General features: G+C 41.7%; 1 protein-coding gene across 5 annotated transcripts in view; it reads left to right on the forward strand.

Annotated features, from left to right (window-relative positions):
• GPATCH8 (G-patch domain containing 8) overlaps positions 1-4,998 on the forward strand; it is a 65,853-nt gene extending 60,855 nt beyond the window's left edge. For all 5 annotated transcript variants that reach the window (XM_088470661.1, XM_088470660.1, XM_088470662.1 and 2 more), the window contains one exon: positions 717-4,998. In XM_088470661.1, the coding sequence (XP_088326787.1) occupies positions 717-4,278 (3,562 nt within the window). In that variant the 3' untranslated portion in view covers positions 4,279-4,998. The remainder of the gene's footprint in view (positions 1-716) is intronic.
• Positions 4,999-18,250: the final 13,252 nt, after the last annotated feature.

Raw genomic sequence — 18,250 nt, forward strand, 5'->3', positions numbered from 1 at the left:
TTAGAACGGGCGAAAGGGGGGAGGGTTAGGTTTAGGCACCCTGGGGGGCTTATGGTTAGGCTGTGGGAGGGGGAAGGTTAGGTTTAGGCTCCAGACAAGGGGAGGTTAGAGTGAGGCTCCACCGGGGAAGGTAAGGGTTAGGCACTAAGGGAGGAGGGTTAGGTTTAGGCACTTACCGGGAGGATTAGTTTCAGGGTGCAGGAAAGGAGGGTTAGGGGGTGAATAGGGCAGGGGAACAGTACTTACTGGTCCCCTGTCGATATTGTAGGCATTGGGATGCCGCTGTCAGTCTATTGGCAGCCGGCATCCCGACTGTCGGGATATCACACCCAACCCGTTGGCAAGTCCCCACAAGTGGATTCAGCTGTTTGGTTGTTGAACTCTTAAATGCCTCTGTAGTCATATAAAAGTCGAATGGATCCTAATGTAATTAAGCAGATATTTTTTTTAAATAATCTTTCATTAGGAGCTTTGTTTCAACCAGAAAACTGCATGAAAAGTAACACTGATCTTTTTAGTCCTGATTGCTGCTCTGGTCAAGAATGCTTATTCAAGGACTAATCCACAGATAGAAATAAATAATTCAAGCTGAATACCTGGCTTACTGATGTCTATAAACTATCTGCATTAGTGTACAGCAATATTTAAAAAATGAACAATCTTATGGTCTGTTATTTGAGTTGCTAATTGTTTTTGTTTTTCCTCCTTTTCATCAGTGCTCCTGGTAGTGGTCCCATGTTCAAACCTACTACAGTTGCTGTGGATGAGGAAGGAGTGGAAGAGGAAGATGCACCAATTAGTACAAGCTCAACAGCGCAAGACAGCCCAAAACAAGTTCAGGAAGAAAAGTCACCCCAGATTTCCAACTCTGCTGCTGTTCAGCCTGCTACGCCAGCTATTACTTTTGGCTTTAAAAGCTCAGCTAGTACGTCATCTCTTCAGAAAGTGGGGTTTTCCTTCTCCTTTGCTAAAAAGACCCCATTGAAGTTAGAGTCTTCAGCAGCCGTCTTCAAGGATGTCGGTGAGGAGGTGGGATCAGCAGAGGAGGAGAAAGAGGAGGACAAACCACCTCCTGATGTTATATGCACCCTAAAAGCAGTAGAGGGTGAAAGCAGCAAAGAAAGTGAAAGCAAGGTGGAGGAAGAGGAAAGCCAAGTAGATGATGGTGCCTCCCTTGCAAATACCTTATCAAAACTAAAGAAGATGAAACGAGAGGAAAGGGTGAACCAGCCTGGGGAACCAGAGTATTACCACTACATGCCACCTGCCCACTGTAGGGTGAAACCTAATTTCCAATTCTTGCTCTTCATGAGATCCACAGATCAAATACAGGTAGAGAATGTGCCTCCGAAGGATGACAAAAAACAAACTGTCACAAGCAAGGTCAAACCTGTAAAACACACCGAAAGCAAAGTAGAAAGAAGTGCAAGTGCGAATATGAAGACCATTGGGCATCAGCCAGTGGAAAGCAGTGCCTCTCCTGGCTTACCCAAGGCAGACATTACAGAAGATGCAGAAGACAAAGAAAAGCCTAACACTACTTCAATTGAAGAGCCATCCAAGGCTTCTAACACTCCTGCAAAAGAACACCCAGATCGGCCAAAGCACCCGACTGGTCCTTTTTTTCCAGTTCTGAGCAAGGATGAGAGCACAACTCTGCAGTGGCCCTCTGAGCTCTTGATCTTCACCCAGGCTGAACCATCCATCTCCTACAGCTGTAATCCATTATACTTTGATTTCAAACTTTCTCGAAACAAAGATGGAAAAGCTAAAGGAGTGGAGAAGCCAAAGAATAACCCAGGGTCAAGTAAAGATAATTTAACTGCTGCTGAATCAGACAAGGACCCAAATATCCCAGATAAAAAAGAGGTTATCCCAATCATGCATACATGTGGTGCCCAACCGAAAGCTTCTCCTGCACCTTCCTCTGATGTAAAGCCTGAATCTCTTGCAGAAGAGAACAAAGGAGAGGCCACTGGAAAATCTCATAAGCACAAGAAGAAGAAAAAGCACAAGAAGAATAGCAAGCGGAAGCAGAAATACAAAGAAGGAGATGAGGGGACAGAACAGAAAATGAAAAAGCGTAAGAAGCACAAGCACAAGAAGTCAAAGGGTGCTTCCAAAACAGTGTTGAAAATTGAAGAATCTGATACAAGTCTGGCTCCTACTTTGGGAAATCGTGGCGGTGACTCTGCTACAGGAAAGTCCCTGAAAAAAGAAGACAGTGGGGGAAATGTCAGTTCTAAACAAGACCTTCACACTACATCCAAAGAGCCAAAGAACAAAAAGCCCAAAACTGACCTTAAACCAACACTTCCCCCTATGGCTGCTCCATCGTCCTCTTCTTCCTCGTCTCACAGAAACACACCCACCAAGGCCAGGAGCAGACGAAGTAGTGGTGATGACGATAGCGAAGATGATGCCAGTAGAAAAAAATCCACATCTAGATACAGTGATGAGTATGACTCAACAAGTGACCGCTCCAGAAGTCGATCAAGATCTGGAAAACGGCGGCGGTCCTACTCATCCAGTTCAGGAGGGTCCACTGATGGAAGTAGATATGATCGCAATCAAAGCTATTCAGACAGTGACTATAGTGATTATAGCAGTGGATCAAGGAGGCGTTCAAAGCGGAGGTCACCAGTTTCAGATTCTGACTCTGTCGTTTCCAAGAGACATTCCACTAGACATAAATACTCCTCTTCTGATTACAGCCGTAGTCGTTCTAGAAGCCGAAGTCGCTCGAGGCGAAGTAGGAGCCGGGGCAGAGGAAGGTCAAGTAGTAGTAGCCGAAGTCGGAGCAAGAGGAGGAGCCGCAGCTTGACTGGTCACAGCTGGAAGCGCAGCCGAAGTTATAGTAGGGACCGGAGCACAAGTGTTCGCAGTCACTCTGGGAAAGGATCACATGGGCGGGACAGTGTTGATAGTCGTAGAGGTGGTAGACGAGACTTCAACCGCTCCAAGATTTACCGTTCACAATCCCCACATTATACTCGCTCTGGGAGCCGAAGAGAGGGGAGTCGAGGTTCAGAACCAAGAAGAGCTAGTGGGACTTACTTGCATCGTAGGAGCACTGAGAAAGATGTGGGGAGATGTATCTTAACAGCAAAACAACTCCTTGAAAAAATCCAGTCACAACGTTTGGAAAAGGCAGCAGGCACTGCAGAAAGCAGCTCAAAGTCAGGAGCAAAGGTGAAAGACCCACCTCAGGGATATTTTGGCCCCAAGTTGCCACCTGTTACTGGCGCTAAACTTACTCAACTACCCATGATAGGCAAGCTCCCAGTAGTGTCCAAAGGCACAGCTCCTCATAGAGGAGAAAATGACTCTGGGGGAACATCAGTTACTATAGAAGGGGTACAAGAAAAGGGAGAAAAGACTTTGGTGGAGGAAACGCCAGTCCCTGAACCACCTACATCTGCTGTTGAACATCTGGCCCCAGAGGCAGCAGTTTGCTTTCAACCACCCCCTCCAGGCTTTGGAGAAGGAGCTGAATCACACCCTTTGGGCAATGGAAGTCTTCCCTTTCCACCACTCCCAGGTAGATTGATACCACCACCACCTGATGCTGATTTTTTTCAGCCTTCAGCTTATCCACCCATCACAGTTGATCCCAACTCTTCTCGGCCAGAAGGGGAAGATGAGGAGGATGAAGAGGAAGAGGAGGATGATGAAGGTTCCTTGGCACCTCTGGAAAGCCAGCCTATCACTTTTACACCAGAGGAGATGGAGAAGTACAGCAAGCTACAACAGGCAGCTCAACAGCATATACAGCAACAGCTCTTAGCCAAGCAGGTAAAAAGTTTCCCTGCAGGGGCTATACCACAAGCTTTGCAGCCTGTAACACCTACCCTGCAGCCCATTCACATTCAGCAAGCACCGCCTGCTGCTTCCTTAACCAGTGTACAGCATGCCATCCTTCAACATGCTGCAGCTGCAGCAGCCATTGGTATACCTCCTCACCCACAACAGTTGGCTCAAGTGCACCACATCCCTCAGCCACATCTGGCTCCCATCTCCCTATCCCACCTTACCCATTCTCTTATACCAGCCCATCCTGCTGCTTTTTTAGCTAGCCATCCTATACACATAATCCCGGCTTCTGCTCTCCACCATGCTGGACCTCTTACTCTTCATCATGTTCCACATGCCCTGTATCCAACTCTCTTTGCTCCTCGGCCGGCTTCTGCTGCAGCAACAGCTTTGCACCTCCACCCTCTTCTTCACCCCATCTTCTCAGGTCAAGACCTGCAGCACCCACCTAGCCATGGAACATGAGGTGAATTTTTGATATGCACACTTTTATCCTGCCAGATCTTGGCACAATAGAAGGTTTAGCAGTCTGCCTGGACAAAATTGTTATGGACAATGAATGCAGTAAAAATTCAAACCCTCTCCTCCATCACATTTCAGGGTTGGAAAACCCTTTGGCCAGCACTTCTAGGTAATTTCATAATTCTGTCATTCTTTAATCCTCCCTTTATGTACCATTTTCTTTAAATTATAAATATTCTGTTGGACACCAGGATCTTTGTTGTATACTGAGCCCTCGAGTTGTATGGCAAAAATACAGGATGATGGGCCTCTTCTCTTCCACACACTTCCCAAATATATATATTTCACTCCACACTACTACCAGATACAACTGACTTGTTTGCTCCTTTCCCACATCCAAACATGTCCACGCAATGAATAATGATGAAGATAAGTGTGGGACAAGCCGCATATGTCAAAATGGAGGTTTAATATGACATATGCACTCTGTATATTTTTCCCTGCAGTAGTTGTATAGTAATCTGAGGGGCAAACCTATAGTTTTCAGCTAGTTTGCAACAAAATGTATTTCTGCTGCTGTGGCATGTATATTTTATCAAACTCATTTTTTGTTGAAGTTTCTATGTATGATACAAATGTACAAAAAAAAGTAATAAAGAGAAAACCCTTGAGGATTGCAGAAAAATATATTATAAGGAGTAATAAAACAAATGATTGTTACAATTGTGCAGGAGCATGTAATATATTGGAAAATGAGAAGAGGTTGGTTCAGAGTTGGAAAGAAACCCATAAAAGAAGCAACATTGCATTGAAAAAATCTATACTGCGATGCAGGGTAAATACTCCCTACTCTTGCATGTAGTCAACAAACACTGGATAGCTTTGACAAGGATATGTACCTCCCAGTTCTAAATTTCTGTGCACATTTCAATTCTGCCCCACCTGCAGTACATGGGTTTCTTTTTTTTTTTTTTTTTTTTTCTTTAAGGTGCTAATTTATTTTATTTTGTTTCCCTGTGCTTCATTCAAACTCTTATTCAGGTTCTAACGGGGGTTATGTAATAGGTTCCGAGCTTACGGAATCGGTGGGATTTTAGCGATGCCAAGTTTAAAGCAGCAAGTAGTTAAATGAGAAAGCCAGCTTTATAACTGACTGCCTCTATATTTAGTGGCAAACTTGCTGAACATTGTGGTTTGGTAACCTCAGAATCTATTACATAACATCCTAAGTGTCCTGTATGTATTTGGTTACACCAGGGGTTATTGACTCTAGTTATCAGGTACTGCCAATATGTCATTTTGGATGTCTTCAGTTTGTGGATCAAGAAGAATAACTGCAGGCAAGTAGATTCATTCATATGCATAAATGCAGAGCAGCTATTCTAGAAATGGTATAAAATATAGTAAATACATTCCTAATATTAACCATGAACTTCTGCAAGTAAAACCAATTAATAACAATATATTATACAATAATAAAATATACATATAGGGGCTGATTTTGAGCTGAGAACAAAGCAAAAAAAAGCAAGGAGCTTTTTTTGGGGGGGGGACAAACCATGTTGCACTGCATGGGGTACATATACATTTATATATTTTATTTAATGCAGGTGAATACTGGCTTATTTGTTCATGTAGCCCACAAATGCTTGACAGCTTTATTTTTACACTACAACTTAGGGCCGAAATCATTTAGTCGCAAAAAGTGCCGTCTGGCGAAAAGCAGATTGAATTCGCCTCATTCGCCAGTTTTGATGCAATGTTTTCTCCATGTGCGTCCCCGCTTTTCGCCCTATTCAATTGTAAAACACGTGAAAATGCGGATAGGCGAATGATTTACAAAGCAAAACTAGCGAAAATGAAATTTTTTGGGGGAAATCAGTCTGTACCCCATAAATAGCTTCAGTGACCCTGGGAATCGATATAGAATAGTACTAGTAGCCCTAATAAAGGTATTTAGTGAACTTATTTTGTTGCAATGAGCTGTTATATGCATATTTGCATATGTTTGCAAAAAACTTATAGAAAGCAATGTTTTTACTGAAAAATAAGTACTGTAAAGTGTTTGGTACATGAAAATGGGTACTAGTATATTTAGGTGTCTCTAAAGTGAAGATTTAAAAACTAAAAAAAACACCTACTGCAACCTCGTGCACTCCCAAAAACACATGTCCCAACACCATATAACCCCCCAACAGTACCAGGCCTCCAACTTTTTTCCCATTTTTCAAAACTTTTTCATTTTGCCCCAAAAATGACAATTATTATTTTATTTTTTTTATATATTCCTAATTAGTCATTAGGTGGGTGTCCAAAGGATTCTGAACCAAGTCTCCACATTTGTACCCCAAAATATGGATTTTGCACTTCTTTCGCATGCCTTTTGCTGGAGAAACTGTTTTGCCTGTTTTTTGTCTATGGAGTTTCCGCCTAGACCAGAGGTTCCCAATCACGGTCCTCAAGGCTGCCCAACAGTTCATGTTTTAGAGATATCCATGGTTGAGCACAGGTGACTTAATTAGTACCTCAGTCAATTTGATGTAACCACCTGTGCTTAGCCATGGATATCTCTAAAACCTGAACTGTTGGGGTGCCTTCAAGACAGAGTTTGGGAACCTCTGGCCTAGACAAAAACTCCCAGGAATTGAATATGGAGATTCTTTGAAAACAGGCGAATAATGCAAATCGGAGAAAACTGTTCTCCAAACGGCACTTTTTGCGGGTAATTGATTACGGCCCTAAGATGCGAGTATGGACACACCCCTATCACATCTAAATCTTTCACAGTTTATAGCTGCCCCACCTGCAGTGCAACATGGTATTGTCCAGGTGCAAAGTTACTTGCTTAATTTTTCACTTTGCTGCCAATTCAGAATCCGTCCCATAGTCACTTTAACATTTTATTTGAGATGTCTTTTTGCTTTTACTTACCTCCTTCAGTCTCTGAATTTAGGTATGTCACAAAGTAGCAACCAGTTTCCAATGGTAAATGAGGCACACTTTGGTTAGTATAAAATGCTATTTCTTTGCAGCTTGAGCTGTATGACCCATCATACAAATGCTAATCAATTTAGGAAATGTGTGGAGTGACATGACACTGAATAAACAGAATATGAAAACACTTACTTTAGTCCTACTCCCAACAGTCTCTACTTCCATGACTAGTCCTTCAAGAACACTGCTGTGTAATCACTGTAAGGCAGGTTCCCACCTTGTGTGATATAATTGATGCTTTGTATTGATCAGGCCTTGGATTTGATCTTCCCACTTTCTTGAAACATACGGGTAAGTTTATTGGGTTTTGACTAAGTTGGGCCTGGTTTGTATGCGTTTCTATGACCTTGGTATTGAAATTAGATTTTTGCACTTCACTGGGTTACAGACTGATATCTACAGTTGAACATTCTCATTGTGCAGAGCTGTGGCATATTTTGCAGCACAAATGAAGGATAACATTTACTTAGTACTTTAATAATTGATTAGCTCAGGGTTCTAGTGCATCAGTATTACAGTATTTGTTTTATAAAATGCTGCCAGATCTACAATTCTTAAAAAAAAATGCAGTACAAAGCTATTTTGGTTAGACTTAAAAATAAAACATTTATGGTCAGAGACCAGTCATAAAAATGGGATAATTGGTCTGGTTTGGAAAGGGGTAAAGGGATCTTTAAAATGAGTGTAAACTTAAAAATTCACCTTAAATGTATCTCCATCTGGGCAGGTTATGTTGTGTCTGCTACCTCTTTGCATGTCAGACCTGGCCATACCACTAATGAGTCACATGTGCTACTCAGCCATGCTTGTGTGTGTTGTTATATGATCATCCCACTTATGAGGAGAGATTATAAAAGGATTATGGGGAACATGAGAGAAACAATGGCATCTCTACTGAACCGTGAGATCTGGATACATATTTACATTAGAAAATAGGGTAAATTAAAAAATACGTATAGATTAGATGCACACCATTTTTTGTTTTTTTTTTCAACTGACTCGAGGCCCTGTTGATCCACATTGCCAGAAAATCAGTGCATAATTTGGAGCTATTTTGGTTACCCTTGTGCCTGATCAATTTAGGAAACTTGCGGAGTGACTTCCTTCAGTCCCACTTGTGGCATATGCAAAATATGCCATTGTGATTGCCTACACTATACTTTGGTGCCCAACTGTCACTATTTCCAATGGAGGCCTTTTTTGGTGAATTCACTAGTTCCTAATGAATTGATATAGGTTGAATGTTGGTTCAGGAAAGGCCAACTAGCCACAGGGGTAATCGCTGGTTTGCCTGTACACCCCACCCTCTCAGATTCCAGACAGTGCACTGTACTTATACATTGTAGTTACGTAGTGAAGGAGGACAGTGGATGAACATGGGGGCTTGGTTCGTTCCTGACATCAGAATGTCATTGTAGCTCTGCGCTTATTCACTGTCGAGAAAGAAGTGGTTAATGCAAGTCCCTGGCTGCCAGAGAGAATTTACTAAGCGGCGGGTTCTAAACCCCGGCGTTTTGCTATCTGCAGATTTCCTAAGGCCAAAACCGCCGTCAAAACAAATTTTAGAATAGAACAGGGCTGTCATTTAGAGACCGCCACCAAACTCCCGGGGTTTAGATCCAGTCGCTTAGTAAATTTTGCCCGATGTGGCTTTCCATCGGCTATAAATAGGAGCGGACTGGGGCTACTTGCTGTATCTGCAAGGGGCATGGTCGGTGGTGGTGGTGGTGGTGCACCTAGCCTGCATATCTATCTGTTTTTATGAGGAAGCCTTTTGGATGCTAAAATTCTGAAACTGATTGATACAAAAGCACACATTTAGATGTTGCTTGAGAGCATCAGTCAGTGTGTGCACACTTAAACAATATTGCCTATATGTAATTTGTTACTTGAGTGTATATTGCCAAATAAAGGATTAATATTAATGCCAAAACTAATAAACTTACAAATGTAGTAGATATTAGGCATATATGGGATGACCCTTCAATTGTGTAATCCCCGTACTACGCTACGTTGCCCAGTGGGTCTGTTTCTACAGAAGATCACTATGGTCGCCATGTGTCAGAAGGAATTTAAATAAGACGTCCAGGAAGGCAGTAATATATGCAGAAAACCTTCTATTGCACAGTACGAATGTTTAATTGAATCATAGCCACAATGCTAAGGATCTAATGTAATGTAAATATATATATATATATATAATCATACACATTAAACATAATGTACTTAAAATGTTTGTTTATAAAATAATGTAAAAACTACAGAAATAAGGTCTGAGTAAAGTATATTTTATCTGGCAGTTGCCTGCCCCTGCATTAGGATGTCATGTCTGTAATTGAGGAATACCTTCCATGTGTGTTGCCCACCACAGGCTGTGGGAGAAGGCAGCGTGCCTGCTTGTGCTACCCAAATTCTTAAAATATCTAGGGAGGCACAATAAGCAGGGAAACTGTATGTACAGTGTTTGTTTGCATAAAAGAATAAAAAGCAGTTTATTCAGTAGTCACAAAAAATGCACCCGAATGATGTGCCTCAAAAAAATTGGGGCCCCCTTTAAAATTTTGCTATGGGGCCCACAAAGTCCTAGTTATGCCCCTGGAATGGCGAGTAGTACTCCACACTCATAATGCATTTGCAGTTGAAGTATGCAGCTTTCTAAAACAACTTGAGGAATGGGGGTTTAGGAAGTCATGGCCACCACTGTATCTGGATAAAAAGGTCAACATATAATGTTTAAATGGTCAACTTTTTTTGTTTTATTAGATTTAGGCAATTGGAGGGTTAGGAATAGGGATAAATGATTTTAGTTTTGTTTTGTTTTTTTAAATGTGTCGACCTTTTAACCATGTCGATCTTTTGTCAGTCAACCCTTTGTACCTGTTGACCTTTTTTATGTTAAAATTTTATACCACACCTGGCTGCCACAACTGTGTTTACGTTGGGGACAGAAAACCATTTTATAAACTTTTCATCCCTGACCAGATCCATTCGCTCAATGCTAGACTGGCACCCTTGACATTTATCTACATTTTACCATTCTTTAATAATCAAATTCTTCATGACTTTATGAAAGGGAATCACTCTACCCTTTTTGAAGTGACCTTCAAATAAAGAACCCGGTTCCAGCCCTTGTATTTATAATTCATTGTTTAATAGATAGTTTACTTAAAAATATCTACCAATTCTGTATTAAATTGCCTTCCAGATCTTAGCTTGTCTTGGGTGGGTACACATTAACAACACGCCAATATTGCCAATCATCGGGACGATTACCTTTTGCCCCGGACCATGCAAGATTGCAAGTACACAGTAGAAGATTTAATGAAAGACTAAACAATCGCTTTTTCCATTTCTTCATTCATATGCACTGACAAGTATGCATTGTACTACAGCCAATAACCCGACGTCGCTGGCGACACGCGGGAGTGCGCAACTGCGAGTACACAGTCGATGTGCCCAATATATCTCTCCAATCCGCATCAAACCGGTATATCAGATGATCTATCGTCTAATGTAGTGTTTCTCAAATTGGGTGTCTCAGGGCACCTGCAGGGGTGCCTTGATTTGGTGGTCCAGTACCAAATAAAATAATTTTAAGTCAGTGTGATAGTGTTAATGACTGCCAATCAAAAAATGTGGACAAAAAGAAGCGCAGCCCTGTCCATCATCACAGAACTGAACCTAAGGGTGACATACTGTATAAGCACAATTTACTTCATTTCATTTTTGCTGAATTACTCCTTAAGAAACTTTTGGCCCAGGGGTGCCATGGAAAAAAATGCTGATAGGGCGCTGGGATTTGAAAACATTTGGGAACCTCTTGTCTACTGTGTACCCATCCTTAGACTTTGTGTAACAAAAAATTCTATTGATACAAAATACTTTTTCATCCATTGCATTATTTCCTGATTTTGATTAATGGGCTGCACAAAAGTATTGGCTAGCAGGGATAGGTTTGTCACAGGCTACACAGCCTACTTTTTAGAAAGGCTCTTCCTTGCTTTGGAGACACCTAAACGGTATGAAAGAATAGCACATTTGGGGAAGGCTTCCACCCTGGGCGGTTTTTCGGGCAGCAAACATGGAAGACAGAAGGGTTTAGCAGCAATCTTTGTCAGCAACCCATACCTGGCATAGACTCGATGCATCACCCCCCTCCCTACGGCTTGCAGCTATGATGAGGGGCATCATCGGGGACAAGGTAAGTCTGCATCCTAGCTCTATCATTGAGACAGGAAAAAGACCATGGAGGAGTTGACTAAATACATGTATGCCCTGGATATTGGGCATAGAACGTTAGGTCAGCCCTGTCTCTTATGTACTATCCATAAGTAAAGACGGTCATGGACGACTGAGAAAGTAAGTTGTGGCTTCCAGTTAAGCCATCTTAAACATTTATCTAGTAAAGCTCTGTATGTAAGGATTTTTTTTGTATATATAAAGGTGGCAGGGAAAATGTTTTGCTTAAGGCATATGGAAGAAGAATAACAAACTGCCATTTGCTATCACCGCTCCCTTACACTGCACTATAAGGCACTACTTGAGAAAAATTGGCATAAACAAATCTAAAGAAGCGGGTAACATACCTGTGAAATGCTTAACTAGATTTATATTATTCCATATGCAAAATGTTTTCCCTACCACCTGTAGGGTGTTTGAACCGTTTATAAGAAGTGGTATTGACTTTCTATTGGAACATGCACCAAATAAGGACCTTCCCTATTCCAAAGTTACCACGAGAAGTTCTGGAACCTTTTCCTTTTAAAAAAGACAGCAACCACTATCATAAGATTCACATAGCTCCTTCAGTGAGAGGGCACAGGTCTTTTTCACTGTAAATCTATATCTGCATGTTGTGCATATTATTTAGTCACCATTGCTGGAACATGCATGTTGTGAATCGGCATGTACGAGAAATTACATTTCTTCTACTGAATGCTGTGTTGGAATGGAAGAAGTACTTCATCATTCAATGCAGGGGTGAGTGCTGGGAGCAACAGCCTCGTGAAACTACTATGATTAGCACTCATCTACTACATGAAACTGGCATGGGACCCCACTGGGGATACCATCCTTTAGCCTGTCCAAAACAACTTCCTAATTGTGCTCATGAGTTCATGGAAGCTGTTGTCATATTTGTGTATTTTGCAAATATTTTAATAAATATGCTCCTAATAGTGGTCTAGTTCATCTTCTCTCTCTCTGCCTCTCTCTCTCTCTCTGCATCAGGCCTTTTAAAACGCAAGTATAATGGGCATCGCTATAGTTGGAAACGCTATCTGAGGTTCTTTTAATTGTGGAAGTAGTACTAGAATTAGTCCCTAATGTCTTATGTAATGTAGATAAAATAAGCATTACAATATTATACCACTATAAAAGTTATTTCTGGTGAATCTGCCAAAATCAGTTTTGTCATGAAAGGTGTTAAAATCTTCCCGCATGTATGGTGCTCACACTAATCTCAGTCTCCAGGCTGGTGAACTGTGTTTGGAGTCTGGCATTATATATTACTTCCTTATGTTTCCCTGAACACTATTAATAGTCTGCTGCCTTTTTACCAACTTCTCTGGTTCCGGGTGATATAGAAGTTTCCTTTCTGTGATAATTTAAGAGGGAAATGATGGGTACTCTGTGGTTATGAAGTAGGGAGAGGCAGGATTACTATGCTTTTAAAAGGAGACACTTGTAGCCTGGGGCTATAGCACAAGTAATATACAGTATATTCAAGGTACTTGTGTCCACTTGCATACATGCATTTACTTTTCTAAGAAGTAATTTAGAAGTAGCAACTCATGATGAGCAGTCATGATCTCCTGTAGGTCATATAAATACTTCACTATACATGTTTCATTTGCTAGTGTAGCATAGGGATATCAACTGCCATCAAACTCAAGGAGCCTAGCAGACTAGCTATGAAATACAATGATCAGTCATAACATTAAAACCACTGACAGGGAAAGTGAATAACATTGATTATCTTGTTACAATGGCACTTGTCTAGGGGTGGGATGGAATCAGTATGAATGACCACCGGACTACAGCCCGGCGGCTCAAAATCCCAGCAGCGCAGGTATATATACAACCCCTACCCCTCTTCCCCCCCCCCCCCCCAACCCTCAGGGGTGCCTAGCGTTACCCCCTAGTTCCTCCCCCCATTAGTGCCTAAATCTAAAACCCCCCCCCTCCCCGCACCCTAAACCTAACCCTCATTCAGTTATTTAATTTTATGTGTTGGAAGCAGGAAAAATGGGCAAGTGTAAGGATCTGATTTTGACAAGGGCCAAATGCTAGACAACTGAGTCAGAGCATCTCCAAAACGGCAGATCTTGTGTGTGTTCCCAGTATACAGTGGTTAGTCCTTCCAAAAAGTGGTCAAAGGAAGAACAACTGGTGAACCAGCAAGAGAATCATCGGCGCCTAAGGCTCATTCATATGTGAAAGAAGAGAAGGCTAGCCTGTCTGGTCCGATCCCATAGAAGAGCTACTGTAGCACAAATTGCTGACAAAGTTAATGCTGGCTATGATAGGTGTCAGAACACACAGTGCATTGCTACTTGCTGCATAGCCGCTGACCAGTCAGAGTGCCCATGCTGACCATTGTCCACTACCAAAAGCGCATACAATGGGCACATGAGCATCAAAACTGGACCATGGAGCAAAGAAGGAGGTAGCCTAGCCTGATGAATCACATTTTCTTTTACATCATATGGACAGCCAGATGTGTGAGCATCATTTACCTGGGAAAGAGATGACACCGGGATGCACTATGGAAGAAGACAAGCCATGGAGGCAGTGTGGTGCTCTGGGCAATATTCTGGGAAACCTTGGGTCCTGACATTCATGTAGATGTTACTTTGACACATACCACCTATCTAAACATTGTTGCAGACCAAGTACACCCCTTCATGGCAATGCTTTTTCCCTTATGTCAATGGTCTCTTTCAGTATAATGCACCCTGCCACACTGCAAAAATTGTTCAGGAATGGTTTGAGGAACATGATAAAAAATTTTTACTTGTTGACTTGACTTCCAAATCCCCAGATCTCAATCTAATCAATAATCTGTGGGATGTGCTGGAATAGGGGGAGGGGCCCTAGATTGCACACCCTAAGCACAATGTGAGGTGCTACTTGCTGAGACTTGTAGTGCTGCAAGCAAAAAAAAAAAACAGATGCAAGTGCACACTCTAACTATGCTGAACCTAATTATAATGCTGCTAAATTGCATCCAAGAGGTTCTTAGCATAATAATGGCGCCCACCGCGTCCAGGTGACCTCTATCAGGCAGGTCCCTAACACTCCTATGGAACAAATACAGGGCACGGGACGCCCCAGGCCAACCCAGCAGAACTGCCCCATGGCTTCATACTAGTGTGAGATTTAAAGTGAGGGTTAAAGAATAATAAAGAAAAAAGCCTATGTGTTAAGTCCTACATATAATAAATAGTGTAGAAAGTGCTACATATACAGTCAGGTGCATAAATATTGGGACATTGACAGAATTTTCATATTTTGGCCTCTATTCACCACCACAATGGCTTTGAAATGAAACAAACAAGATGTGCTTTAACTGCAGACTTTCAGATTTAATTTGAGGGTAATTACATCCAAATCAGGTGAACGGTGTAGGAATTACAACGGTTTCTATATGTGCCTCCCACTTTTTAAGGGGCCAAAAGTAATGGGACTATCAACTCAAAAGCTATTTCATGGACAGGTGTGGGCTATTCCCTCGTTATTTCATTATCAATTAAGCAGGTAAAAGGTCTGGAGTTGATTCTAGGTGTGACATTTGCATTTGGAATCAGTTGCTGTCGACTCTCAATATGAGATCCAAAGAGCTGTCACGATCAGTGAAGCAAGCCATCATTAGGCTGAAAAATCAAAACAAACCCATCAGAGAGAGAGCAAAAACATTAGGTGTAGCCAAATCAACTGTTTGGAACATTCTTAAAAAGAAAGAATGCATCGGAGAACTCAGCAACACCAAAAGACCCGGAAGACCACGGAAAACAACTGTGGTGGATGACAGAAGAATTATTTCCCTGGTGAAGAAAAACCCCTTCACGACAGTTGGCCAAATCAAGAACACTCTCCAGGAGGTAGGTGTATATGTGTCAAAGTCAACAATCAAGAGAAGACTTCACAAGAGTGAATATAAAGGGTTCACCACAAGATGTAAACCATTGGTGAGCCACAAAAACAGGAAGACCAGATTAGAGTTTGCCAAACAACATCTAAAAAAACCATTACAGTTCTGGAACAACATCCTATGGACAGATGAGACAAAGATCAACTTGTACCAGAGTGATGGCAAGAGAAGGGTATGGAGAAGGAAAGGAACTGCTCATGATCCAAGGCATACCACCTCATCAGTGAAGCATGGTGGTGGTAGTGTCATGGCGTGGGCATGTATGGCTGCCAATGGAACTGGTTCCCTTGTATTTATTGATGATGTGACTGCTGACAAAAGCAGCAGAATGAATTCTGAAGTGTTTCGGGCAATATTATATGCTCATATTCAGTCAAATGCTTCAGAACTCATTGGACAGCGCTTCACAGTGCAGATGGACAATGACCCAAAGCATACTGCAAAAGCAACCAAAGAGTTTTTTAAGGCTAAAAAGTGGAATGTTATGCAATGGCCAAGTCAATCCCCTGACCTGAATCCGATTGAGCATGCATTTCACTTGATGAAGACAAAACTGAAGGGAAAATGCCCCAAGAACAAGCAGGAACTGAAGACATTTGCAGTAGAGGCCTGGCAGAGCATCACCAGGGATGAAACCCAGCGTCTGGTGATGTCTATGCATTCCAGACTTCAGGCTGTAATTGCCTGCAAAGGATTTGCATCAAAGTATTAAAAAGTGAAAGTTAGATTTAGGATTGTTTAGTTTGTCCCATTACTTTTGGCCCCTTAAAAAGTGTGAGGCACATATAGAAACCGTTGTAATTCCTACACCGTTCACCTGATTTGGATGTAATTACCCTCAAATTAAATCTGAAAGTCTGCAGTTAAAGCACATCTTGTTTGTTTCATTTCAAAGCCATTGTGGTGGTGAATAGAGGCCAAAATATGAAAATTCTGTCAATGTCCCAATATTTATGCACCTGACTGTACAAAAAAACTAACTAAAGAAGTGAAAAAGTGTACATTATGATGCCATGAAGTAGTCCAGCCACACCAGCCTAGAGAGCCCCGCACCCCCCACCATGGAGGCCGCACCTCACAACTTACAGGACTTAAAGGATTTGTTACTAATGTTTTGGTGCCAAATTCCACCGGACACCTAAATAAGTCTTCTGGACTCCATGCCTCATCGGGTCACAGCTGTTTTGGCGGCACAAGGGGGACCTACACAATATCACGCAGGTAGTTTTAATGTTATGGCTGATCAGTTTATATACGCAGTCCATACATGAGGGTACTGATTTACTGAGATAAGTAAACCAGGAATGAGGAGAGCACAATCAATAGACTGGATGCAAACCGGGCATGTAATAATTGTCAAGACCATAACCGTGACCATGTTATTGGATAAATTAGTTTGTGTCAATCAAATTTGTCTTATGTCAGGACCACAGCCCCAGAGCTGTTAGAACTTCCTCTACAGGAGATCATGGAAGGACCATTATCTACCAGTTCAGTACCTCTTCCAACTCCCAGCCTAATAGGAAACTAGTGACAAGAGGCCTGGGAATTACTTGCAGGCATGAGATGAAGATGGTTGAAAAGTCTCTGCCCCAGAGAAGGGTATGTGGTTCTCTATCGGTAAGACATGTCTGTTTATTGTTCAAATATCAGATTTGAGTTTGTCAGTATTGGGAAGACTATGTGGTCTATTGCTTGCCTCAGCTCAGTGGCAGAAAAGGGACATCAGACCCCATTGTATGGTGTGCGGGTAACAATAACCCCATCCAAGGATATTGCAGGGTTAGATCCATCCTTAGGAGGGGTACAGATGGGCTTTTAATACAATTCAGTTAACTGAATTGTTTCTTAGATGTTAATGGAATCTATACATTGTTTTATATCTAATAACTCCATATAGGTTATTTCAAAATTGTTTTCTGAGTTTCCTGCAAGTTCCTATCCCGACACTATGTACAGTGGATCTGGAAAGTATTCACAGCCCTTCACTTTTTCCACATTTTGTTATGTTACAGCCATATTCCAGAATGGAATAAATACATTTTTGTCCTCAAAATTCTACACACAATACCCCACAATGACAACGTGTAAATAGTTTTTTTTAGATTTTTGCAAATTTAATTTAAAACAAACACTATAGGTGCATACACACGTAACGATTTTTTAAACGATTTAACTATAACAACGTCGTTATCGTTCAATCGTTGAAAAAATCGTTCAGTTTCTGAGTTATAACGATGAACGATTATACTTCATGTGCGTTCCCATTTGTAGTTCATTCTGACTGACCAACTGAACGAATTTCATGGAGGGAAGTTACAAAAATCGTTTGTAGTTCAAAAAAATCATCATTACACTTTAGAAAATCTGACAGAAAATCGTTGATAACAATCGTTACGTGTGTATGCAGCTTAAGAAATCACATGTACATAAGTATTCACGGCCTTTGCAATGAAGCTCAAAATTTAGCTCAGGTGCATCCTGTTTCCACTGATCATCCTTGAGATGTTCCTACGGCTTAATTGGAGTCCACCTGTGGTAAATTCAGTTGATTGAAAATGATTTTGAAAAGCATACACCTGTCTATATAAGGTCCCACACTTGACAGTGCATGTCAGAGCACAAACCAATCATGAAGTCCAAGGAATTGTCTGTAGAACTCCGAGACAGGATTGTCTCGAGGCACAAATTTGGGGAAGGGTACAGAAATATATCTGCTGCTTTGAAGGTCCCACTGAGCACAGTGGCCTCCATCATCTGTAAATGGAAGAAGTTCGGAACAACCCGGACTCTTCCTAGAGTTGGCCGGCCACCTAAACCTAGCGATCT

Source organism: Taudactylus pleione, unplaced genomic scaffold (genome assembly GCF_031769625.1).
Source record: "Taudactylus pleione unplaced genomic scaffold, aTauple2 ptg000102l, whole genome shotgun sequence".
In the NCBI taxonomy this organism is placed as follows: domain Eukaryota; kingdom Metazoa; phylum Chordata; class Amphibia; order Anura; family Myobatrachidae; genus Taudactylus; species Taudactylus pleione.